Here is a 26,170-nt window from a genome sequence, read left to right as displayed (position 1 = left end):
TAATGTAGAACAAATTTTACTACACCAGTTGTTAATCTGTGCAAAACATAAGAAGGTATGGAAAAAAAATTATATAGAGTTATTTTAATTGATAAGTATTGAATATTTTCAATAAAGAAAAATCTTAAATTAGAGAATTAGTACAAAAGAAAAGATCTAATTTGATTAAATTTATTTAGGAAATATCAAATCTAATTTAATAAGAATTTGTTTAGTATTAAGTTGTTTATGAGTAATTTAAAAAACGACTGTGAAATTGAAAGTATATTACAAGGAAGAAAAATAAAATTATGGGTTTTGGAATACTTATGTGGTAACTTTAGAAAAAACAAAAACAGTTAAAAACTTTCATTCAATTTGTATATATGAATGGAATAGAACTCTTATTATTAGTTATATCTTATCTTATATATTCACTATTATTAAACTTTATTGTTTTGTTTGAAATGATTTTATTTTTTTGCAGTTCTTAATAAATTGTGAGGGCACTAAGTAAAGTTGTAAAGTTCTTTGAAAAGCATGGTGGATAACTCATAGTCTCCTTTTTCTTTTTCTTTTTTAGATAACTCCATCTTTCTTTTATTTTTCTTTTTTCAAAAGTTATCCTCATCGAAATGAGGAACCTATGACTAACCAAAATTTATGGATCAAACATATATTTTTGTCAAAATTAAAATATTTAAAACTAATTGTGATGAACAATTCAAATGAATATGAATTGGTATTAACCGGTCTATTTGATGGTAGAATGAACATTGTAAATGTGAGGACCCGAGGACCCGAAGATCTAAAGACCCGAAGACATACTGGAAGGCATAAGGAGTAGAGAAGAATAAAAGTCAAGGGCCAAAGGACGAAAGATAGATTGGTGATGTATGGGGTATATTGCAAATATCTGGATAGGGGTGGATAACTATGAACGTTGCATTGAATGTTCTGCACCAAGCGTTCTGGCCGCATTGAATAGGGAGTACCAACTTTATTCGTTGCATTAATGTGGAAATGACCTGAACAGTACAAATCACAGAGCTAAAACTTCTCTCCATTACCGACTACAAGGGAATGGACAAGTGTCAGTAAAGGGGTTGAGTAGATGAGAGGTATAGGGCTGAGATAGTAAGGGTAAAGGGTATAAATAAGAGAGAAGAGACACAGGTAAAGGGGAGACAGAATGTCTAAAACTTTGTTGTTGATACCCTCTCTACAAATTCATTGTTTTTGGACCTTTAGTTATAAAACACTGTTATTGTTAGTCTTGTACGTGATTTTTGGTCCTTACAGTAAATATTTGACTACAGTTTTATAATTTAAGATGACCATCAGAAATGGCATTATAATTGCGGCAAAATATAATAATGCTAGTAGACATATAATAAATTTTTTTTTTGGTAGTATAATATATAACAAATTTGACTGCACTAGTTGTTAATCCGTGCAAAACATAAGAAGGTATGGAAAAAATAATATTTTTATAGAGTTATTTAATTGATAAGTATTGAATATTCTCAATACAAAAAATCTTAAATTAGAGAATTTTTCTCTTTTTCCTTTTTGAGAATTAGTATAAAAGAAAATATCTAATTTGATTAAATTTATTAGGAAATATCAAATCAAATTTAATAAGAATTTGTTTAGTGTTAAGTTGCTTATTGTTGGGTTAGGATAGCTTGACCCCGCTTGATTATTTTAATTATCCAAATTAATTAATTAGGTCAAATTACATGCAAATCGTGGAAGTATCAATAAATTACCAAATAAACTAATATGTAGTGGAAAATAAATTAACACAGTGATTTGTTGACAAATGGGAAAAACCTCTTGCAGGACAAAAACCCTACCAGGTGAATTTAAAGTTACTACTCCTAAGAATTCACTAATCAATAATCAAGCGGTTACAAATATGATGAATCTTACCACTACTTTGGACTATCCCAAAATATCAATCTACAGTTGAACCTTCGCTCCAATACCCAATTGGACTGGATCTTGTAGTAGTATTTTCTCCTTTGATGCAAAAATCTTCAATTTGTGACTAATTCCTTTACACTAATCCCAATACGTGAGGGGCTATGGGTTGCTGGGTTTTGTGTGTTGTGCTGCGATGGTGGCGACGTTGATTTAGTGGTGGCAGTGGCAGTGAGGCATGGATGGATTGCTGGACTCTTTTCGGCGGTCTATTTCGTCTCTAGAATATGCTTTGGTGTGTTTGTGTATGACTTTTGTAGTAAGGCATGGATTGATTTTTGTTTTTTGAGTTCAAATGGGTTGGATTCTGATGGGGTTTGGGTTGGATTTGGATTGATTGGTTTGGGTTAGTGTGGTGGATAGTGGTGGTGGCATGGTCGTGATTGGGTTGTTTTTGCTATGGGTTTGCTGGGTTTTGTTTTGTTTTTTAATTTAGGTTTTTGGTTCTGGTGGGATTTTGGTGAGTAATGGGCAGTGGTGGCGTGGTGGTGACTGAATTGTTGGTTTTTTTTTAATGGGTTTGCTAGGTTTTTGGTGGGTATTTGCTCTGTGTGTGTGTGTGTGTTTTTATTATTATTATTATTATTTTTATTATTATTTTTTTATAATTTGGATTTTTGGTTCTAGTGGGATTTTGGTGGGTAATGGGCAATGGTGGCATGGTGGGCATGGTGGTGGCGAAGTGGTGACTTGGTTGTTTGGTTGTTGAGAGAGGGATAGAGAGGCAAAGACAAAAATGAGAGAGAGAGAGAGAGAGAGAGAGGAGAGATAAATAATTTGTTTATTATATTATTGTATAATTTATATTATTTCAATGTGTTGTATTGTAAAATAAAAATTGAGATGTTGAGAGTATTGTAAAATGGTATGGTATAATAGATAAAATAGATTTTGATATGGTAAAATAGAATAGTTTGAAGATATGAGATGTGGATGCTATTATTATTAGTTATATCTTATCTTATATATTCACTTTTATTAAACTTTATTGTTTTGTTTGAAGTGATTTTCTTAAGAAAAAATAAAAAAAGAATGGAAAAAGTTTTGAAAAAGAGAAGTGTTATGTTCACAATAAATCATAATAAGTTGTTATTGTTTTGATTTGAATCAACAACTTAAATTACTTTTTCGCCCAACCATAACAATCAATAACAACTTGCTATTTAAGATTTGTTGTGAAAGTGTTGCGAAAATATTGTGTACATAGTATTTTTATTTGAAATAATGGTTAAAAGACAATTTGAAATAAAATAAAAAAGATAAAGGATAAAATAGTCTAATTGAAAACAAATCTCCTAAATATATATATATATATATATATATATATATATATATATATATATTTTTTTTTTTTTTTGTTGGTGATACTCCCAAATATACCTAACTTCATACCTATAAATCATCATCTTCTTCTTTTTTGATGGGACCTATAAATCACCTCTAATTATTAACTATAAATCATCTTTAATTTTTTGCCAATTTTGGTCTGGTTTCTGAAAAAAAAAAAAACTATGAAACCTTCAAAACTCTTTGACATCTAATAAATTACTCATCTTGATAAATTATTTATCTTTGAACGAAAAGAATATTACATAGCTGTATGCGAAGCTAGTATGGATCATAGATAAACATGAAAAGTGATTAACCAACTTTTAAATATAAAAAAATCATTATTTAAAATTTATTTATTACACCATTAACAACTTGTTAGTCTTTTTATAATAAAAAAATGATAATAAAACAAAAAAAAATATTTAAGATATCTTTTGATAAAAGGTAAAAAAAATCTAAGAATTTTATTTATTATATTATTATTAATATGATAACATCGTTATCAACCAATTTTTATATAATAATAAAACAAACACCACCAAAACAAAAAAGAAATTTATAAACACAAAAAATATTGACAAAAATTTCATACATGTTAATCTTATATATTATTAGTGATGTGATGTTACTCAATATGAAAATGATTAATAACTTATCAACTCAACTGTAAAAAAATATAGCTAAATTTATGTGTACGCAGAAATATTCCATCAACGAAAGATTCTACTAACGTAAGAACATTAACTTAAGAAATATTTTTTAAAAATTTTATGAAAAAAATAATTAATTTTTTAATGACTTAATATTATTTTTAAGATAATGATACAATCACAAATTATTTTATAACATTTTTATAAACAGTTAATATTGCCAATTTTTTATTAAATTTTTATTTAAACTTACTATTAACCTTACTTTTTTTATTTTTTTTTATTTATCAATTACTTAACATTAGATACTTATCAAATCATTAACGACGCCGTCGGCTATGTCAAACAAAAGACAGTGATGTAACTAAACCCACTCTGTCACGCTTTGGCCATGCTAACAACACCTGTTTGTTTCCCTATCCACACAATCAATCGATCAAATCATTAGCCTAAAAAAAGGGATCAAATCTGGATTCCTCTTTTGATTTGCAAGCAAAATAATTGTATTTGTACCACTCACAGAGACGACCATAATAGCATCCGCGAAATTTCCATGTGCTGCTGCATCAACAACAACAAAAAAGCGAGGGAATCTGGTTTAAAATTTCAAAAAGAAAAAAAGCTTTTGGACTTTTTGAGGTTATTCCTTTTTGAAATTTGAAATTTGAAATTTAAACAAAGAAAGAAAGAAATTTCAGAGATTCCTGATTCTCTTAACGTTCGAAGGAGAAAGAGTAGTTCGAAGCCACTCTGCTAGTGCATAGAAAGGAAAGACAATGGTACAAGGTATTCTCTGTTTCTGTTTCTCTCTATATATATCGTGTGCCACTGCAAACAAGATCTCCAACCAATGCGGTGTGTCTTTTGCAGTGTTTCTCGCCGACCCATTTTTGGCTGTTCTGTTTCTATATTAAGAGATTGCTGTTGTTAGTAACAAACTTCCCTGTAATTTCGTTTACTCTTTTATGTGTTTTTTCTTCTTTTTGGGATTTCTTTAATTTTGTTTGATCTATTTGTTTTCTTTTCTTATTTTTTTGGGAATTCTGATAAAATTTACGTAACGATATTGTTTTCTGTTTGAGCCTTGTTGTGATTATGGTGTTTTGTATGTGACTTAAGGTGGAGGGTTTTACTCTCTTACTTCTTCTAAAAGTCAGTTACGTAATAAAAGTCGTATACAAATGTCGTACGTTAAAGGAACCGCCTTTGATTATTACTAACTTTTTTTTTTTTTTTTTTTTATATAAACAGCAAACGGCGTTCACTAGAAGATTTCTTTGGTCGGTCTTGCTTTCTATAAGTTACATAAACACTTTTTTTTTTTTTTTTTGGGGTGGTTTATTAGTGTTTTGCATTGTGAAAAAAAAAAGTAGGCAAATTTGGGAGTTGGTTTATCTGCTTCTTTCTTGCATTGTGAAAAGAAAAGAAGTAGGCAGATTTGGGGGCGTGTTATTGTGTATTTCTTTGGTGGGTCTTGCTTTTTAGGTGTTGGTTTGGTCTATTAGTTTATTGCATCTTGAAAGACAAGAATTAGGCGGATTTCTGGTTGTTATTGAATTTGGGATTTTTTTTTGGTTGGCTTGCATTGTTAAGATATTTTGGGTAATCTATTCTTTGTAGAGAATTGAGTGAATGGGTGGTAAGAGTTCGAAGGACGGGAGTTTGAGCCAAACTTCATCTATCCGTTCGACCGGTTCTTCTTCTAATGCGTGGGGTGGATTATATCAGTCTCCGTTTGACCAAGAAAGTCAGAACTATGCGCCACCCCAACAATCATATACGCAGGAGTATTATGCTCCTGCCCAAGACTATGGTTCACAAAATTATGGTGTTGGTGCCGAGAACTTTGATCACATAAGGAGACTAGACAGGAGGTATTCAAGAATTGCCGATAATTTCAAATCATTAGAGCAGGTACTTATACTATCACCAAGCTTAGGAAAGGATATGGTAGTCTACCTTTAACATTTAATAACTTTGCTGCTTGAAACTGTGGTATGTTGTAGGGAGTGGTAGTATTTGGTTAGGGCTTTGAAACAATTAAGGAAAACAATCTTTTTTTTATTTTTATTTTAGGAAGATATTGTTCATTTTGTATGCATATGAAATCACTAATTTTCCTTATTGTGTCAATTTAGAATTGTTTAATTAGGTAATTGGATAGTTGGAATAATTTTGGAACATGGTCAATTAGTGATTCTTTTGTCTTAGGTAATTGGTTGGATACATGGCATACCACTACAATTGCATATGGTTGACATATATCGTGTTTTATTTATAAGTCCAACTATTTTAGTTTATTAGTTCAAGTTAAAAGGATTCCAGTAATTCATGGAATTGGGTAAGAAGCTCAACTGGTTGGCACCTCTTGGTGTCATTCACGGTTCAAATCCCCCTCCCCCAATTATAGAATTAAAAAAAAAAGTTAATGATGCTTTATTTTAACTTGGGTGACCCTCTTATTTTAGAGGTATACTCCCTGTATACTTGGGTGACCCTCTTATTTAAAGAGCCTTTATTTTTCACTTTTATTTTATTGTTGAATTGTTCTGGCTTGTCCTACATCACTTAAAGATCCACCAATCATTTGATGTTGATCTTTTAGGCGTGTGACAACATAGTGATGATTTTCATGTGTCCATGTAAACTTTAGTTGTAAATGATGCTTTTCAAATTATAATGATTCTATAATCTTACTTATATTAACAATGAGTTAAATACAATATTTCTACCTTGCCTTGCAGGTGACTGAGGCTCTTGCACGTGCTGGCCTTGAGTCTTCCAATCTTATTGTTGGCATTGATTTCACAAAAAGCAATGAGTGGACAGGTTAAGCCTTATTTCCAATGTAATGCAATATAGGTTGTGTGTTGTAATGGAACTTTCTGAACTTGGTTTCATGAATAGGTGCAAAATCATTCCAGAAACGAAGTTTGCATCATATTGGAGGTGGCTTAAATCCCTATGAACAAGCTATATCCATTATTGGGAAGACATTGTCTGCATTTGATGAGGATAACCTGATTCCATGTTTTGGATTTGGAGATGGTAATTTTTTTTTTTAATAATTTAGTTAGTTCATTTTTTTAATCATCATCCTCCTCCTTATCTCTACTATATTTATATCATTATAACTATCATTGAAATTTGGGAATGATAAGGATTACTTTCATCCCCTGACAGCATCAACACACGATAGAGACGTATTCAGTTTCTACCCAGATGGGAGATTTTGTAATGGATTTGAGGAAGTGTTGAGGCGCTACAGGGAAATAGTACCAAAATTACGACTTGCAGGTTTTAATTCGTTTTCACCATAGTTTTGATTTAGTTTGACATAATTCTCATATTAGTTTTGTAATTTATACAAGTCCTATTTTGTTGTAGGACCAACTTCGTTTGCACCTGTAATTGAGATGGCCATGACCATCGTGGAGCAGAGTGGGGGCCAATATCATGTGTTAGTAATAATTGCAGATGGACAGGTATTTTGCATCTTGTATGAATGCTATCATAATCATGTAAGCTTAAGGGTAGAATGTTGATGCAACATATTTGGAACATTAAGTAGATTTGCTAAGTTCTGAAAATAAATTAAATTAAATTGTCTTCAAAATTGCAAGTTTTACGTTGAAATCTAGTTAAAATACTTGTACTTGGTGCATGAGATTGGTCACTTGATCATTGTGTCAGATGGCAAGATCCAGTGCAATGATGTCTATGAGAACATCTGTATACACAATTTCAATGAACTACAAGTAGAGGGCTAGGGCCAGAGAAAGTGCAAGTGATGTCTGTGAGAAATGCTCTTGTTTGTAATAATTGCAGATGGACAGGTATTTTGCATCTTATATGAATATTATCATAGTTGAGTAAGTTGAGGGGTAGAATGCCAATACGACTAGAAAATTAAATTAGCTTGTCATCTAAATTGCAAGTTTCACATTGAAATTTAGTTTAAATACTCGTACTTAGTGTATGAGATTGAGATTGGTCATATGATCATTGTATCAGATGACATGAAATAAGTGCAATGATGTTAATGAGAATATCTGTATACACAATTTCAATGTACTACAAGTAGAGGGCTAGGACTAGAGAATGTGCAAGTGATGTTGGTGAGAAATGCTCTAGAGTAGAACTTAACAATAAATAAAATTGCATGGTGGAGCTGAATATTAAATATAGGTTCATGTGCTGATACCGAGCTTTGATAAGTGGATATTGGGTTTAAACACAATCAATTTTAATTTGTAAACTTAATTTGTAGGTTAGTGTGTATGTTTTCAAGTTATATGGTTGACAAATTTTCAGAGTAATTTATTTGTTTATCACATATTGTTTGGACGTTATTTAGTAACATTTTGTATATATGATGCAGAGGAACCTGCTATCTTACAAGTTTTTTAGTTAACTGCAATTCTAGCATTTGTCGTGTGCTTGGACCTTATCATGTGTCTAGTTGGAAGTTTTGGGATTGCTGTTTTCCTTAATTTCAGTTATTGCCACTTTCTTGGACCTTGCCATGTGTTAGGTCGAAAGTTTTGGGATACCCTAATTTTTCCTTTATTGAAGTTTTAAGACAATAATGTGTAATTGTTAACTTCATTTCATAATTATCTTATATAAAAAGCTGCATTTGTCATTATTGTTATGAATGCTGCGTTGAATCTTGGTATTGAGGTTTAGTTCAATTGGCTTGTGCTTATGCTGATATTGGAAAAAAATGCTTTTCCCAATGTTGGAAGGGAATGTCCAAACGTTGATAACTGCATAAGAAGGAACTTCATTTGGTTATTCTACATGTCATCATTCTTGCAATGCAAAAATGATTTATTTTCATTTAAGAGTATCTTCTTGTAATGCCTTTATTTCTCTATTGATTATCTTACTTAAATTGATGGTTACCCTAGGTAACAAGAAGTGTTGATACTGAGCATGGAAAGCTAAGTCCGCAAGAGCAGAAGACTGTCGATGCCATTGTTGAAGCAAGGTGAATATGGGGCAATTTATTTACTCCAATGCTTTTTTGCCAGTTGTCTTCTTGTCTTATATGCTTTTTTTTTTCTCCAGCAAGTTTCCTTTGTCAATCATATTAGTTGGAGTTGGAGATGGACCTTGGGACATGATGAAGGAATTTGATGACAATATTCCTGCTAGGGAATTTGATAATTTTCAAGTAAGTCTCAGTTGGCATTTAGAATTTTCAAAATTTTATTGTTTGTATCTTCATGTATATTGTCATTGGAAAATTCTTGACTGGAAATTGTTTTGCTATATTGCTTTTCTTCAGTTTGTGAATTTTACAGAAATTATGTCAAAAAATGTTGCTCCATCTCGAAAGGAGACAGAATTTGCTCTTACAGCCTTGATGGAAATTCCTTCTCAGTATAAGGCAACTATAGAGCTTAATATATTAGGGTAAGTCAATAATTTTCTCTAATTGTTTTTGTTCGAGAATTTTGAACACTTTTTTTTTTTGTTTTTCTTAATTATTTTTTAAGACTTGCCATTTCTTTTTACTTTTGAAATAGTGGTCAGAAGGGCACTTCTCCCGGGAGGGTTCCCCTACCCACACCTATCTATGGTACAACATCTTCCAGCAGTTCCAGCAGCTTGAAACCTTCTTATTCTTCCAGCAGTTATGAACCGACACTGATCTATGGTACAACATCTTCCAGCAGCTTGAAACCTCCTTATTCTTCCAGCAGTTATGCACCGAGTGTTCCTCCTTATCATGAAGATATTAATCCTATGAGCACAGCTCCACCTGTGAGCACCACTCCACCTGTGAGCACAGCTCCACCTGTTTCTAATTCCACATATGAATACCAGGTATTAGGCTTATTCCTTCTAGAAAGTGCTGTTGCTTGATATTTGGTTACAAAAAGGAGAAAATTCTAATTGAAAGATGAATAGAGAACTGTTGGTACTTCGTATAGCATATGCTCAATAGTAAACTCGTGTTAAAAGAGAAGTGCACCATGCTTTCCTTTTTAGTTAACAGCAAAAATTGTGTCATATGGAACCGGCTTATGATCTCTCATTTGAGAGATTTAGATGAATTTACTAAAGCTACACTGTGATCTACAATATATGGTGTACTGTATAGGATATCCAATTCCACACACTTCATACGGGAACTTCTTTGTTCTAAATATAGTGACAAAAAGTTATATTGGTCAATATGATACAAAAGTAGAAGTTCAATAAAAATTCTAGGTTAGCCATACCTCTAAGAGGAGGAAGTGTTATTTTGATTGAAGATAATTTTTTCCTTTTAGTTAATACTCTTTTGTTGGTTAATAAAACTGCATGAGGATTAAGAAATGGCATGTTTAGATTTACTCTATCCCTGCTTTCTTACCATTTCAATTGTGTTGGTCATAGCAATACATGGTCCAATTAACAGTAACACAAATAATTTGTTATCTTTGATTGCCTGTGGCATATTTTGCTTGGATGCCTGGGTTGTTCAGTATGTGTGCATGCGTTAATAAGAACTGCATTAACTGTAATGTAATTTTGTTTGTTGGTCAAGAGATAGTATTGACATTTATCATGGTTTTGGACAGCTTTGCCCCATTTGCCTTAGTAACGTCAAGAACATGGCCTATGGTTGTGGACACCAGGTAATTTTTCCTCTTCCATTTGCTCATTCTCTTCAGAAGAGATAATTGGGGGAAATGTATTAACATTTAACAAATTTCTTCTATAAATGTCTTTGTATGCAGACATGTTGCGATTGTGGAGAAGACCTTGAGATATGCCCAATATGTAGGAGGAAAATTGAAACCAGAATAAGGCTCTACTAAATAGTGTTTCTATTTCCTTCCAAATTTGTTTTCATGCACGAAATTCTTTGTAGTTAGTCAATTTCATCATCCTTTGTAATTAAACCTTTTGGATTTTAGCTTTTTAGATTTCTAAAAAATGATGTTAAATTGATTTATCAATGCCAGACTAGCTATAAAATTGGTTTGTATAACCTTGGATTCTCATCCATTTTCCAGATTCATTCACAACAAGCTGTTTAAACATTAATTTTTTTTTTCTCATAAAAACTTTCTTAAATAGATTATTAACTAATGTCATAAAGACATTCGTTAGCATTTCTCTTCACGTGGCCTTGAATCATTTGAGTACATGTCTATGCCATCATAGTGTTTGATTGGTGTCATGTTCTCACCAATTGTATGGTCCAATATGTTTCTGCATCTAGAGTGGAAACTACGCAATTTCTTCATGTAGTGTGGGACTCTTATTAAAAAAGAAAATGAAGAATGGCACATATCAACTTTCTTAGACATGAGTATTAATTTAGTTATGGGGCTGTTTTCAGTGATGCTGAAATGAAGGTCCCCGTATTCCTGAAAAGATGAGGAGATACTGTTCATTTTCAAGATTTAATTTCCCACATGCCTTTGTCCATTGATGTACGGAGTGATGCACAGCTTCTCATATCTTTTCAGTTCTACCTCGAGGGAATTGAGACTTATGCGATGTGTTATGGGTGGGGCTTTAACATGTATGGGGAGGTCTTTTTCAAATTATTCTAAAGCATTAGTGAGGTTAATTGAAATCAATCAAACATTGGTTTGGCTAAGAAAAATAGTAGATGAAACATCGTTTTTTCTATCAAAATAGATGGTCAGTGTGAGCTTGATCTAGTTCACGAATTAATATCTAACCAACTCTAATCTACTCTTTTTTACTCTCTCTCTCCATCGCCTCTCAATTTGAACAGGCCATAAAACTTTAGCTTGTGTCAATACCATTTTCTGGATATTATATTATTTTTGAGTTGAAGGATATTATATTATTGATAACTAAAAAAAAAAATTATGTCAAATAATTATTATTTTTCTTTTAAAATATTCAAATTTGTAAGATGTACAATAATTTAGAATCAAAGGGGTGGTAATTCCCTTGGTTCCTTCTCTTTTTGTAATGTCAAAGTACTCCACAAGGTCGTGCAACTCCTGGTGAAACATATGATCCATAATATTGGCTCAATGGATCCTAAGTCTCCTCAGATTTTGAGTATGAAAACCTCTAACTATTATTTTGGAGCTGCATTACATTTTTCTCCTTATAATTATTTGGTGTCTGTAACAGAAAATTGTTTACATCCGTAAGTATAATCAACTGTTGGATGAGTTTTATGCACTGGCGTTGAAAAAAAAAAGGAAAAAAATAAAAAACCCCAACTGTTTAGTGTAATTTGTGAAGGTCAGCATTCAATTGCTTTGGCAGAAAAAAAAAAAATAATAATAATAATAATCTTACGGACGTAGAGATGGTTTTTTGATGAAAACTCTATGGGTTTTTTGACCCCTAGGCCCTGATCCCCACCACCTGATTACAGTCAATAATTGTTTAATTATGTATTCATTTATGAATGACTTATCTGACTTTTCGTTGAAAATACTGTAAATTAAAAGATTAGGAGCTAAATAAAATAAATAGGGGATTTTGTGGGACTCGCAAATAACAGGAAAAATAAGCAATAAACTAGGGTATAAATGCATCCCAAATGGGCACAAGTATTTGTTTGCCTCCATCTTATTCAAAAAGTTTTTAACTTTTAGTTTTTATTTATAACTTTTTAAAACTTCACATTAAAAAAAAAAAAATCAAATTTTCAAAGAACAAGAATACTTTAGCATACTTTTAGCAGAAAAAAATAACAACAAAAAGCTAAATAAGCTAATACCAAATCCACACTAAGAATCTCATTATTAGTTAAACTATTTTTTATGTAAACCAACTTTGGATGTCTGTTTATTTAATTTTCTTTCTTTTATTCATCCGACTTTATCATAGATGTACTTATGTGTCACTTATGATTGGATTACATCACTTACGAATGAGTTCATTGCTAATATACTTGATGAAAAGTAATTAAATCATTAATTAGTGTGTAAATTGTGAGGAAATGTGTTTAAAATATAAGCATCATATTATTATTTATATATTTATGAAGAATGTGAGCATAGGCATAGCATTTATTTATTTATTGTTTGGTTGACAAAAGTGAGTATGCATCTATCTATTTTTTAGCTGGATATATATCTATCTATTTGTTTGTTTTTGACAAAAGATAGCAAGTCCGTGTGGTAGTCATATTCTCTCTTGTAACTTGTGACTTCCTTTGTCATTAATAGTTTTTGGTACCACTAGGCAACTTTCACCAGCTTCCTCTCTCGCATTTAATTTATTCAACAGCTTCTGAAAACCAACCCTTCTTTCCTTCTTGTGATTATTAATATAGCACGTATTTGATAAGAAGACCAACTACTAGTGTATAATTAGAGCTGGCCTACTCTCTGAATGGAAATCAAAGGACTGGCTATACTTTCTCCTCAACATACATACACTAGGGTTGTCTTTATTTTTTGTTTCTAAAATTTTAGCCATGTCTGTCACTGAGATGACCTCACTAACCAAGTTTCTTCCTTACCAAAGACTTGGACATGATGATGGTTTTGATGATGAAGAAATTGGGGAGAGGTATGTTGGGAAATCAAGGAGCTGGTTCAGGTCCAAAAGGGTGCCTATAAGGAGGAGATTCAAGCTTAAAGTTCCAAGCTTGAGAAGGTTCTTGAGGAGGAAAGTTAGGCTGTTGTCTTCAGTGAGACTCTCATTTGCTAAGGTTTTGAAGAGATTCAAGGAAAGTCAGGCTCATTTTGGTGATATTTTTGCTGGCAATTACTTGTTCGTACAGATCAACCCTACCTCATTGAAGTGCCGTAAGAAAGGTCATGATCTTAATGGCTTGTCCTCAAGGTACTCTATTTCAAAAGTTGCTTAATGGGTTTTCATTGGATTTACATGTCCTTGATCATAAGTGATCCAGTAATGCATTGTAATATGGTTTGTAATTCGTTTAAGAATGATCTTGCTTTTTTGGTTTATGTTATCATTTTCTTTTCCAAATACTACGTAGAAGGGTTGGTATTGTATCTGCACCCTGCTCTTGCACTAGCCTTGCACATCTAAACCAGTGTTTGTTACTCTTAATCTCAAGCTTATTTTTTAAGCAAACTTAGGTAACTTCTCTTAAGTTTTATTTTTTTTAAGTACAGCTAATTTTTACTTCAACTTATTTAATAATCCAATGAATGTAAATCGTGGAAGAAAATGAACACTAATATGAAGGGGTGTGGGGGCAAGGGCGGGATTCAAGTGTGTTTTACGCACATATACACTTAGGTTAAATTAGAGTAGAAATTTTATCTTATATATATATATATATATATATATATATGTATAAAAAAGAATTAAAAATGAAAATTTATTAAGGTCACAATGAATGTTATTTTCTTCTCTTTCTTCTTGTTGGCATTAAGGTTTTTCATTATTATTATTATTATTATTTTCTTTTTAGAGTGTTGAAAAATCACAATCAGTTCATGTGGCATTTCGAATGAGTTTAATTGTTAGAAAATTCTTGTAAGCCAATTCAGTATTAGTTTGTGCTAAATGTAATTTTGGAAGTGGCAAATGGTAGAACATCATCAACAATGGTTAGGAGAAAAGAGAAGCATATGCAATTAGTATGGTAATAACCAAAACAACTAGAAATCAAGCAGCATATAATGGAGTCATTTGGAATCTTCAGAATTCTAATCAGTATAAGTGAAGGGTAACAGATTCTAATTGTCATTTAAGCAGTTCTCTGGCCAAAAAAAGTAGAAAAAGAAATATTAGTTACAAATTCAGAGTGGTAGCTAGCCACATAAATCATCAGTTGGTGACTGGTCACGGATATGGGGTAGAGCAATGAGCAAGATGTTATTGCAGTTGGAAAAGTGGAACTTTCTCTTGCTGGTGGCATTTGCAGGAGGAAAAAAAATGGGCCAACTAATCAATTAAATGAAACCATAAAAGAAAGCACTATAATGAACATGCATGAAGCAATAAAATTTAATGGAAGGCCCGTATGTGTAGGTGCATTCATTCAGACTGTGAGAGTTAAAGGCTGTGTAATGATCTGATAAAAAAAAAAAACCATATATAAAACTGAACTCTTTTTTTTTTTTTATTTTTAGACAGTCCAATAGTTGGGAGGGGAGGTGCCAATCTAAAACGTAAATTTATTTTATAATTGTTTAAGTTTACAAGATGTGATTAATGCTAATTAAAGTGATAATAATGGTGAATTTATAAGAAAGCAATGTCTTTAACGTTACTATTTGAAAATATCTCTTTAGGCCTTCAAAGTCGTTTCAAATTAAACTCTACAATATTTTTCCAAAATTTTTGAATTAGATTCTACAATTTTAAGGGGAAAAAAAGTTTTAATTTAACCCAGAACCCATTATGTGTGATGATGCCGTTGATGAAAAATACTTCAGTAAAATAATTTTCATAAACGATAGACGATTGTATCAAAATAATCACACCAAATCATTTTGTTTAAGCACTTTTCTTCAACAAAGTTATCGTAAATAGGTGTATAGTTGATTATCAAAAAAATAAAAACTAAAATAATCAATAGGTGTATCGTTTGAAACTTCGAGTTAAACATTTTTTTAATATGTAGAGCTTAATTTGAACCTTATAATTTAATTTGAAACTAATCCTACACTATACACACACACACACATACACACACACACACACACATAACAACGCAAAATTATATCTTCATCATCTCCAACATTTAATATTTCTTCTTGACATTCAAGTTTTTTGGATTTATTAAAAAAATAAAAATTATATGGTCATTTAATACTTTATTCATAATTATAAATTTAAAAAGAAAAAAAAATCAGATGTCCAACTAAAATGTTTAAGTGCGGTCCAAATTTTGTATGAGAGTAAGAGAAAAAAAAAAAATCATGAACATGTCAACTTATTGGGTTCAACTTTATACTAAAAAACAAGTCCAACAACTTGTTACACTCAAGTAAAAGCAGATTTTTGAACAAAAATATCCAATTTAAATGTACATATCTATGTATTATCCAATACATGTGACTTATATAGTAATATATATATATTATGAACGATACATGTGATTTATATAATAATCATATGTATCATACTACTTATGAATATGGTTGATACGTTGACACTTTTTTTACTTTTTTCACTCAATCGATACATATTGTAGTTTTACCTAAAAATAAGGACAGTGAAGCTCAATCTCTATTTATTGGTTCAGATTTCAATTAGGTTCTTATGGAATGAGTACATGCCTGCAACTCATTGCTGTATACAAGAATAGAAAGTGGAAGGAAAGGGGCAAGAAGCCAAGAACTAAGAAGCAGCCAACACATTGATGCTTTACTTGAAGAAATATCAAAATACTACAATGTCCTTATTCCTCATGTTTCTCATTCTAAAACTTGATTAAAACTGTGTATGAAGCTAAGAACAATACAGAGACCATTATAAATTCTACATGATCTTTGATACACCAGAGGATTAGGCCTGCACAAATCCTTGTAGTTGTATCACTTGCATCAAAACATAAATAATATAACCAAAAAATCCATGCAAAGACTCTCTAATGAATCTTTCGTTATCATCCAACTAAGGTCGTCGAGGTCCTGGTCCAGATCTTTGGCGAAGGTTGTCATAAGTCTTAGAAACTAGTAATAATCTCGGATCATCTTCGGGTATTTCACGTTCCTGAATCCAGAAAAAAATGGGACACAGTTACGAATATGCACATAATGGGAATCAGTTATGAATATGCACATAATTCAAATATGAAGAGAAATCTGGCTATATGAGGGCCAGCATGGCCAGACATTGTAGCAATTGCAGGCACTTGGATGCATCCAGAAGACCAAGGACTGGAATTTGACGGCTTAGACAATATTGTTATTGATTGTAAAAATAACTAGCTGCACTTGCTGCTATGAAGCATTAAAACTTCCGGTTGTGTTGTGCTGGAAACAATCTGTCATTACTAACTTTTTGGACCTCAAAAAAAAAATCCCTCATACATGACAATAAATGATGTCTATTCCCTCTTCTGGCTTAGTCTTCAATGCTCAAACAACACTTTCTAGCCCAGCACTAGCAGTCTAGCACAATTAACTTAAATGTTGCTCTCCAAACAAATACTCAAACAGTAGTTTTGGGCTCCTTTTGTTAAAGATTTCAAATTGTTTTCAAAGTTTCAAACAATATGAAACACAATAGATTCTAAGTGACATGCAGAGTAATTTGCAGTCTAACAGCTACGTAATACCATTGTTGAAACAGATATGGTAAGAAAATCACTCATGAGAATTTACTATTTCTTAAGCATTATCTGGGCAAGAAACTCACTTTCAAGCCCTTGTAATATGCTTCCACAGCAGGAAGTGAAGGAATAAATTTGCGAGCTTGCATCAGATCCCATATATAGTTAGCAGTAGTATATCCACCAGTCTGCAAGGATATATTATAATTTAGTTAGAAAATAGACAGTATAAACCAAAATATACAGGCTAGGAAGAATGATAAAGAATCATATAGAGCCAGGACAAATAACAAAATCTCTCCTTCTCCCTAGCAACCACAGCGATCTAGTCAAGTAATTAAACAAGGTATTACGTACTTTTTCACCAGAAGCTAAAAGGAGGAGATCACTCCCCATTTTTGGGCTCAAGAAGAAGTCCCTGGAATTCATGTTTACCTGCATAAGAAAATGTAGAACCGCAGATAGGGTTAAAACAATCAAGACAATGAATCAGGAACTCAAGTAAGAAGCTGCATAACAACCATACCAGCGTGTCTTGAGCAAGTTGCATTCCCTTGGGAGTATGCCCAACCATGGCTCCCTCTACAAGTGTCTACAACCACATAAATCGCAGTAATTTAATGTCTGTATAATACAATAATATCTTGATATGACTTTACATTACATAAACATGAAATCCACTTTAACCAGCACAAAGTAACCAAACGATTGTCCCTGACAAACATGAATAGAAACATCTACGTTGTCCCCCCAAGGAGCTTTTTTCTTTTCAATAACAAACTGTATATCATTAAAATAGCACCCCCCCCCCCCCCCCAAAAAAAAAAAAAACAAAAGAACTATCCTAGTACACAGAGAGGATGAAAAGAAAGAGCCAAAAGGGGGAAAAAAAAAATTTGAAAAATACATCTATACAGCAAAGTAACGAGAAAACCATTGGGATGGAGGAAATTTATAATGGGAAAAAATATTCTAAGAAAAGCTGATCATCACACAGTTACTCTGATAAGCTTTTTTGATTAGTATAAATTACCCTGATAACTTAATGCAGTATTAACAGCAAAGTGATATGTTCATTGGGTTGTCTAAAACCAAGAACAATCTAAAATAGTAAATCCAAATTTTTGTCAAGATCATATAAAAAAGGTAACAGCATTCAGATATTAAGAATTAATATATTCATTCATAAATTTCAAATCTCTCTTAAAATTTTATTCTAATTTCTTGGGAAGTAGTATACTCATCTTGTCTATCTATTCATTAATTTTTAAAAGAATTTTTATTATTTACTGAAAGAAAAGATATATGACTTAGCACATTGCAGAAATTGTATTGGTTTAAAAACTCACCACATATAGTTCCACTATAGGCGGCTTCCCTGAATTCATGTAGTCTTCAAAAGTTTTGAGGCCACGATCGATGTCCCCAGAATGTAGATAGCACCTGCAAATAAATGTTAGTTTAAGGCAATACAGAAATATGTAAGTGATATGGCCAAAAGGAAAGGTCAAGTAAGATATGATGAAAGCAAAATAAAAGAATATAACATCAGGAGCATCGTCTAGTAAATAGAGAGTATTCCAGAACACACACACAAAATACAAAATGGCAAGGTGGATAGAACGTAATGTCCAGAGAAATCAGGTTAATAGAGAGATTCCAGAATAGAGTCAACAGAAACAGACAGACCTAACCAGAGTTTACAAGGAATGGAAGAAAATAGAAAAGCCTACCTTACAAAGATATAGATCAGTGGAACTTCTGAAGATGCAACCAAAAAAAAGATTAAGCTTTTGGCTCATTGCAAAGGACCTACAAAGTGATGGCTGAGTTGCAAATGCTATTAGCCATGACAATCTTACTTGGCAGTGCTGCTGGTCCTGAGTTATGTTTTTATTTTTCTCTTTAACAATTTATTATACTGCAAACCACATCCCATCCAAGAATATGCCCGGGCAAGTGAGATTAGTAAAACCAAAGATATTCATCCATAGAATTGCTCTAAGCTCATCATCCAGACCATACAGTTTATGTTTTTGCTTTTCTTTTTTTAATAAAAAAAATTCTAAGTAACATGAAGCAGCTACTGGTGAGAGATACCAATTTCATGATACAATCAGCAGGGCAGTTAGCTTACAATTAAGTTCACCTTCACATCAATAACCAAAAATAATTTTCTTCCACTTTGTTATCATATAAGCATACATGGTTTTTTTACAAATTCAGCTTGACTCAAATGGACTGGCAATGCTCTAGCTTAACCAAATCAGACAAACACATATTCTATATGTATTGGCCACTTTAGGGGCATGACTTGTTGCAGTTTACATATGCAGATACACTCTTTTTTGATAATTATAACCAAAAATTATATTTCTTCTAGTTTTGTTATCATAGAAGTGTAGCATATTAGATTCTCAATTTAAAAAAAGAAGAAAGTGCAGCATATATGTTGGTCAATTAAAATAAACTCAAATGGATTAGAAATATCCTTACATAATCAAATAACACACACACACACACACACACACACACACACTCACATCCCACTCCCACTCAGATTGCACACAAACAAAAAATATGCATTGGCCAGTCAGGAGTATCAATTGTTGCATTTTACAAAAAAATCTAATGCACACAACAAGAGAATCGCAAATCATTAACATCAAACTGGGTTGCAGATTAAGTAGGCTTCTGCACCAAATGTTCCATGGCCAGGATGCCCATATTGAGTAGTTATCAGGAAGGTCATGTAAATACAGATTCTAAACCTTATATAAAATTAGTGAATCTGTGATAGCTGCATCTCTTAATGATTTACATGCAAAGGTTTTTTTTCACACATTTTTTTGTTCCTTTTTAGGCCAGTGTTGCACAGAGAAGAACAGATCAACTAAACTAAGAGACAAAGCTATTCTCAGTTAAAATGCAAGTATGAACCACAAGTGAAAACGCACACATGCACTAAGAATTGAACTTTTCGGTCATAATCTTAATATCAATGAATACATCTGTACAAATAAGCATATATCATGTATGTATACATGTATTTGCTACATCCATGGTAGTCCATAGCTCATTTAAGCAAGAAATACTTTGAAATTATTCATCAACAACTATTTACCTCATAGTTTGCATCACAATAAAGACATCAGGAGTATTTCCATTATTCTTTAGCATCTCCAACAAAGTTTCCATCACCTACCATGGTCATTAAAAAAGCACCCATATAAAAGCAGAAAATTACTTTATAGCATTTAACAGAAAATTCTCTTAATTCTTAGATATTAAGCAACAGAAAAATAAATGCAAATTAAGCAATTAATGAGTTGAAGCTTCTCTTCTTTCAGACTTTGTTTGGATGGGTAAATGCTTCGGCTATTTTTACTTTCAGCTCTCCGCCTGATCTGCTTGATTTTTATACTTTCCTTGTTATTTAATTTTTTTCAGTTTGCCACTTAGTACGCTGCCTGTGTGCTTTGCTTTCTTTGTAATTTCTTTTAGCTTTTTTCAATGAAATTTATTACTTGTAAAAAAATATATCACTAAACCCAGCAATAAAGAAAAAATTATGTTATAAGGACTTCTACATTAGGGTTTCAAAACAACAATCTTTTCCTGGTCTTCTGTGTCTGTATATAATTCATACAAACTAACAAAGGAAATAGGTGACAGAAGGTCATGAGAACATATTATTCAGACAAAAGCAAGGCTTGAGCTTGCTTATCCCAAAAAAAAAGAAAAAAGAAAAAAAGAGAGAGAGTAAGGCTTGAGCTATTCATTTGCAGCCATGATGACAAAACCTTTCAAAATTAAAAGCTTTACAGCGGCATTGCCCTTCTTCACTCACATTTTATTGCTGGATCGGGCTAAGATCTCATACTGATGGGGATCTACTAATCAAATGCAGCCTCTCTCGGGAAACATAGCCCAATTTTTCTTCAATCTTATGATTTTGGATTTCTTAGACCCAGAATATGAACTATTTTAATCAGAACTTGCCTGAATAAGTTCCTTTTGTTTTACAGATGAAAAAATAATTGTGAAAAGGGGAAAAAGGCTCAAATGTACTAGAGTATCAAGAATGTCAACTAATTTGATGGAGGTAACAAGGTTTTAAACTTTGTTCAGATAAGTAACATGTCAACTGCAAAGTTTCAATCTAATTTTACAGCTGGTTTCTCCCAAGTAAAGATTTGTATCATAAGCATTGGCTCATCATCACATATTGTGCTATCCACCTTGTCAGACAAGATATTGTAGTCCCTTGTTGGTAAGTTGCACACACACTGGTCTTGAAACCATGGTGGCATGACCTCACCCTTCCACCTTACTCTTACAAGGGGAGAAGGTACTAGGCTACGCGCAATTCACAAGTGTGCGCCTCGTTGAAGTAAAGTCCACATTTTTCAAATATAATGAATAACAACCTCTAATATTCATAACATATAATAAAAAAGTTAATATATCAAAATAGTAATATACTTTGTTTTAAGCTCAAATGGATATGGCATAGCATAATAAAATTTTCAAATTTTAAATAAATTATTTCAATTTTGAAATAGAGAATTTGTAAACAATTAGCAATGAACAATACGATCACATTAAATTTACAATTAAAATTTATACAATACTTATCTTTTGTGCTTTATAAAAATACATAATCATGATAGCTATGATCAAAATGAAGTATTTGGTTCAATCAAAATATATACCAAAGGCCAAAACCAAAAAGCAGAAGAATGATAAAATTATAATTGTTCGTCTTTTGATATACAACAATAAAAAAGACTTAGTCCCAAAATGTTGGGGTCGGCTATGGATCTTCAACAAATTAGTTAGGGTCAACCACGTGTGTTCTTTTCTTCTATTCTATTCTATCTAAAGTCATACCCTCTATTACTTCCTTAATTGACACGTCCTTTTTTTTTTTTACTTCTACTAATGTTATTTTTTGTCTTCCTCTACCTCTTTTCATTCCCTTAACTAGAATCAATCCACTCTTTCATACTAGTGCATTAATTGCTCTCCTTTCAACATGACCAAACCATCTCAAGTGACTTTTCCTCATCTTTTCATCAATAGGGGCTATCCCAATCTTTAAGTGGATTTCCTTATTTTGAATCATATTTTTCCATATATTTTCACTCACCCATCTTAACATTTGCATTTCAACTACACTCATTTTATGAATATGTTGCCTCTTAACAGTTCAACATTCAGTACCATAAAGCACAATTGGTCATAGTTTTATAAAAATTTCCCTTTAACTTAATAGATATTCTACGATCACGCAATACTCCTAATGTGGTTCTCCACTTCATCCACACTGCTCTTGTCTAGATGCATCCACTAAATCTACATTGTTCTTGTCTTTTGATACGTAAACAAAAAATTGTGTGAACACTTTAAGAATACTGTTTGTATAATGATTTAGTGGTCTATGTCATTTCCTTCACAATTAAGTGATTAATTATAACGATTCAAATATTTTTCAGCAAAAAAAAAAAAAAAAGGAATACCTAGGCATGCTTTTGTGATTCTTCAAAAAACACCAAAAACATGTTCACTTGAGACAAGCTTCATTAGACAAGATTTTTTTTGGCCAACAATGTGCTTAGGCTTTAAGCTTTAAGCATGCTTTTTAACAACATAGTGAGAACGTTTGAGCTGGCGCTCATTGGCTTGTCAGACAAGTGATTTATGTTGTCAGTACCCAAATTTGTAAGAATAGTCACACACATGCATAGGAGTTGGAAGAATTTGATTTATCATAGCAAGTAAAATCAAGACATAAGCAGAGATGTCAACTAGTACCTCTACATTCTTGAGATCTGCACAAGCATGAAGTGCAACATGATAAATAGTCAGCTGCCTATTTATAAAACCTCCACGCCTATAAGCATATTCAGCAGTGGGTATATTATACATTTCTTCTTCTGAAACACCCATCATCACATTTTCAGCAGTAGCGCCAGTTGAATCAACTGCCAAAGAGTCCTTAGACCGCTCAACAAACTCAATGACCTTTCCACAAAAGCGAAATATTAGAAAACTCTTAAAGGAAAAATGAGACAATACAAACTAATTAAAGCAGAGAAACATATTTGGAATTACTTTGGTGGCAAAATCATCTGCTACAGGTGTCTTGTTCTTGTGTGCAGCTATAAGTCCTGCATAGCAGAATTTGTTCAACCCAACACCAGCAGCAGTCATATCACGAACAATTGCATACCTATCATGTTAAAGTGTAGCTTATAATTTTGTAGTAAAAAATGTACCAAGGTAGGCCATTATGAAAACTCATAGCAAGAAGTAACATACACTCGATCTAATCGGCCTGCCGCAGCACATGCATTAAGTAGACAGACAAAAGTTTGGGCGTTGGGCTTTACTTCAGATTTCTTCATTTCTTCCAAAATCTTTTATTCAAATAGCAAACGTTATTAAGAAAACAGTCTGATTAAGCTTCAAATGACAAATGAAATAATGAATTCATTACAAATTGATGCTCCAATATACCTGGACTGCCTGGTCAGAGTTTTTGCATTTCCCGCATAACGAGATTAAAATGTTGTATAAATTAACCTATAATATTAATAAAAACACAAACTCACATCTGTTAAAAAAAGGATTAATAACAAATTTGGCTTACATAATTGAAAACTTTGACATTAAGAGATACAAAACAGAGAACATACACAAATATTGGATCAACTTATTTACTGGACCAATGGATTCATAATTTGAAAATAATGAAACTTACAGCATACAATAAATAAGAGAATAAAACTATCTCTCCCTACTTGAAAGGGGGAAAAACTTCAAAAGGGACACATGTCTATTTTTGGAACAGATAAATGCATGCAGCTTCTCCCTGAAACACACACAACAAGCACAGAAAAAATCCTAATACTGACTAAGTAACCTTATCATATCTGTAATTCACTGTATCGGCCACAACTGGTTCTCTGTTATATTCAAGCACAATGCCCTAAAAGGTATAGCAAATACAATAAATAACGAACATGCACAACCCTACTTCACATAAAAACTATTAAGATTTAACTAACCAAACCCATCTTCTTTATGTCCTATAAGAGAAACACCAGCAAAAAAAAAAAAAAACATAAAACCCATACGTTTCTCCTTGCAAGATTTTAAACAGAAGAAGAGAAGATCCCAGCTTCCTCACTACTTGTTCCTCATACATGCCAGCAATCAAACAGAACATTAGCATGAAAAAAATAATAATAATTGGGTTTCTACAAACACGAGCAAATTTTTATATATAAAAATCATATTTCTGACCCGCGCTAAATCCCACACACAGCATCAATCATCCAACCTAAATAGGCCATTATGATTGCTCAATAAGGATCAATTTAAAAACTTATCATCTACGAACATCACATTCCTCAAAATCCCATATATACTAAATGGAAAAAACTTAAAACCTTTCCCAATTAAATTCAATCACGTGACTGCATTAGCAAATACAGATTAAACAGTGTTATCTTCCCTAATTAAATTCCAATGCAACCATGTGGTTAAATTTAATTTAAGTAATACAAGGCACAGCACCTAAGAAAAACTATAGTCCTAAGTCCTACTACATGAATTATAGTTCAAAAAGAAAGAAAAAGACGCATACATCAGGAAGCAAACCAGTGGTTTTCATTTGATCCTTGAAGTAAAAACCGTCTTGCAAGCGGACGCCTTTCATGGTCCCAACAATGAGAGAGTGGAACACATCCCTTGTGGGCTGCACCCCATCCAACATCATATCATCATACACATCCCTCAACAAGAAATGCCTATATAGTATACACCCATAAAAATCAAGTCTTGTACTATAAAAAAAAAAAAGTAAGTTTTTTCACATACTAATAATGATAAAGCTGTTAAATTTGTTAATGTTAAAAAGCTAAAAATGAATGTATAGAAATGTTGAAAAAAGAAAAAAAAAAAAATGAGTACCTTCTTTGGGCAGTGAGTGAGCCCACAACAGAGTTGTACTCAGAGACATTGTTGGCGTAGTTTCGCTTTGCATATTCTTCTGTTGAAGCTGCAAAGTACCGGCGACCCAATACTCGAGCCACTGATCTATGGTGGCCTGAAAATCCACCCAAAAAAAAAAATTCATATTTATGATATTTAAATGGAAAAAAATGGGAAATTGAGAAGATGGGTTTTGAGATATTGGGAAATGGGAAATGGGAAATGGAAATGGAGGATTACCAGTGAAAGATTGGAAGAGGAGCTTCATTGCTATTCGTCTCTGTTTCTGTTTCACTCTGTACAAGTACAAGTAAAACCCTTTGGCAATGGGATAGTGAAATTTTTGGCTGGGTTTTTTGGGGTTAAGCGCACCGTTTTAATTTTTGTGGATATATGGGCTGGGTTTCTTGGAGGGGTGGCAAAATTGGACACGACCCGCGAACCTGACACGACACGATATGAAATTAGTAGATTATGGGTTGAGGTTTAATGGGTTCATGTCATATTCAGGTTGACACAATGAACCCGTTTGATAAACGGGTTGGGTTAGGGTTCAACCTATGGAACCCGTTTGATCCGTCTGACCCGTTTAATTAAATGAAATTTTACCAATATACCATTCAAACTATAGATATATAAACTTATTAGTTGTTGTAGTTTATTTTCTTCGACGTATAGTGATTGATTATTTATGATATTGAGATATATTTTAGTTTTGAATGATTATTTGTGATATAATTACTCATTAGTTCTAAATTTTAAATTTAAAATATTTATTTGCTTGTTTTTCCATAAATGTTTTTCTTCATTTTGATAAAATCAGATAAACAGGTCGACACGACTGACCCGTTTAATAAATGGGTTGTGTTAGGGTTGAGAAATCTTGACCCGTTTAATAAACATGCCGGATTAGTGTTAACCCGTATAGTCGAATATGTACGAGTTGACACGACATGAACCCGACATGCGAACACGAATTGACATCCCTAGTTTCTTTCTTAGGCCCGATTTTCTCTTT

General features: G+C 32.4%; 3 protein-coding genes across 5 annotated transcripts; 2 read left to right on the top strand and 1 right to left on the bottom strand.

Moving 5' to 3' along the window:
• Positions 1-4,324: 4,324 nt before the first annotated feature.
• Positions 4,325-10,946, top strand: LOC142619720 (E3 ubiquitin-protein ligase RGLG2-like). Of its 3 annotated transcripts, XM_075792985.1 has the most exons (13): positions 4,325-4,733; positions 5,199-5,227; positions 5,568-5,861; positions 6,692-6,776; positions 6,855-6,995; positions 7,131-7,244; positions 7,335-7,432; positions 8,861-8,940; positions 9,021-9,126; positions 9,241-9,368; positions 9,482-9,782; positions 10,523-10,579; positions 10,682-10,946. In XM_075792985.1, the coding sequence occupies exons 3-13, from the start codon at positions 5,580-5,582 to the stop codon at positions 10,760-10,762; spliced, it is 1,473 nt and encodes a 490-aa protein (XP_075649100.1). In that variant the 5' UTR covers positions 4,325-4,733; positions 5,199-5,227; positions 5,568-5,579; the 3' UTR covers positions 10,763-10,946. The 3 variants fall into 3 exon arrangements, with proteins under 3 accessions (XP_075649100.1, XP_075649091.1, XP_075649084.1); XM_075792976.1 differs by lacking the exon at positions 5,199-5,227; XM_075792969.1 differs by lacking the exons at positions 4,325-4,733; positions 5,199-5,227 and having other exon boundaries at positions 5,248-5,861.
• A 2,419-nt stretch (positions 10,947-13,365) lies between these two features.
• Positions 13,366-13,761, top strand: LOC142632317 (uncharacterized). Its single transcript, XM_075806759.1, has one exon. The coding sequence runs from the start codon at positions 13,366-13,368 to the stop codon at positions 13,759-13,761; it is 396 nt and encodes a 131-aa protein (XP_075662874.1).
• Positions 13,762-16,220: 2,459 nt separating this feature from the next.
• On the bottom strand, positions 16,221-25,510 carry LOC142631074 (pentatricopeptide repeat-containing protein At4g35850, mitochondrial). Its single transcript, XM_075805183.1, has 13 exons — positions 25,393-25,510; positions 25,132-25,267; positions 24,806-24,968; positions 23,674-23,739; positions 23,476-23,573; positions 23,269-23,386; positions 22,969-23,178; positions 20,276-20,352; positions 18,501-18,594; positions 17,678-17,743; positions 17,509-17,586; positions 17,238-17,339; positions 16,221-16,589 (listed from the first exon to the last, which is right to left on the bottom strand). The coding sequence occupies exons 1-13, from the start codon at positions 25,418-25,420 to the stop codon at positions 16,491-16,493; spliced, it is 1,335 nt and encodes a 444-aa protein (XP_075661298.1). The 5' UTR covers positions 25,421-25,510; the 3' UTR covers positions 16,221-16,490.
• Between the last annotated feature and the right edge of the window lie 660 nt (positions 25,511-26,170).

Source organism: Castanea sativa, chromosome 1 (assembly GCF_040712315.1).
Source record: "Castanea sativa cultivar Marrone di Chiusa Pesio chromosome 1, ASM4071231v1".
Classification (NCBI taxonomy): Eukaryota; Viridiplantae; Streptophyta; class Magnoliopsida; order Fagales; family Fagaceae; genus Castanea; species Castanea sativa.
Note: the sequence above shows the minus strand (reverse complement) of the source record. Positions and strands in the feature narration are given on the sequence as shown.

Bases quoted from the DNA above. Each gene is read 5' to 3' on its own strand.
- LOC142619720 (XM_075792976.1), top strand. From the start codon at position 5,580: ATGGGTGGTAAGAGTTCGAAGGACGGGAGTTTGAGCCAAACTTCATCT. The intron at 6,996-7,130 runs GTAATTTTTTTT...ATCCCCTGACAG, and splicing joins ATGTTTTGGATTTGGAGATG to CATCAACACACGATAGAGAC. The intron at 9,127-9,240 runs GTAAGTCTCAGT...GCTTTTCTTCAG, and splicing joins GGGAATTTGATAATTTTCAA to TTTGTGAATTTTACAGAAAT.
- LOC142632317 (XM_075806759.1), top strand. From the start codon at position 13,366: ATGTCTGTCACTGAGATGACCTCACTAACCAAGTTTCTTCCTTACCAA.
- LOC142631074 (XM_075805183.1), bottom strand. From the start codon at position 25,420: ATGAAGCTCCTCTTCCAATCTTTCACTG. The intron at 18,595-20,275 runs GTAAATAGTTGT...ATTTATTTGCAG, and splicing joins ATTGTGATGCAAACTATGAG to GTGCTATCTACATTCTGGGG. The intron at 17,744-18,500 runs GTGAGTTTTTAA...ATGTGGTTGTAG, and splicing joins CTATAGTGGAACTATATGTG to ACACTTGTAGAGGGAGCCAT.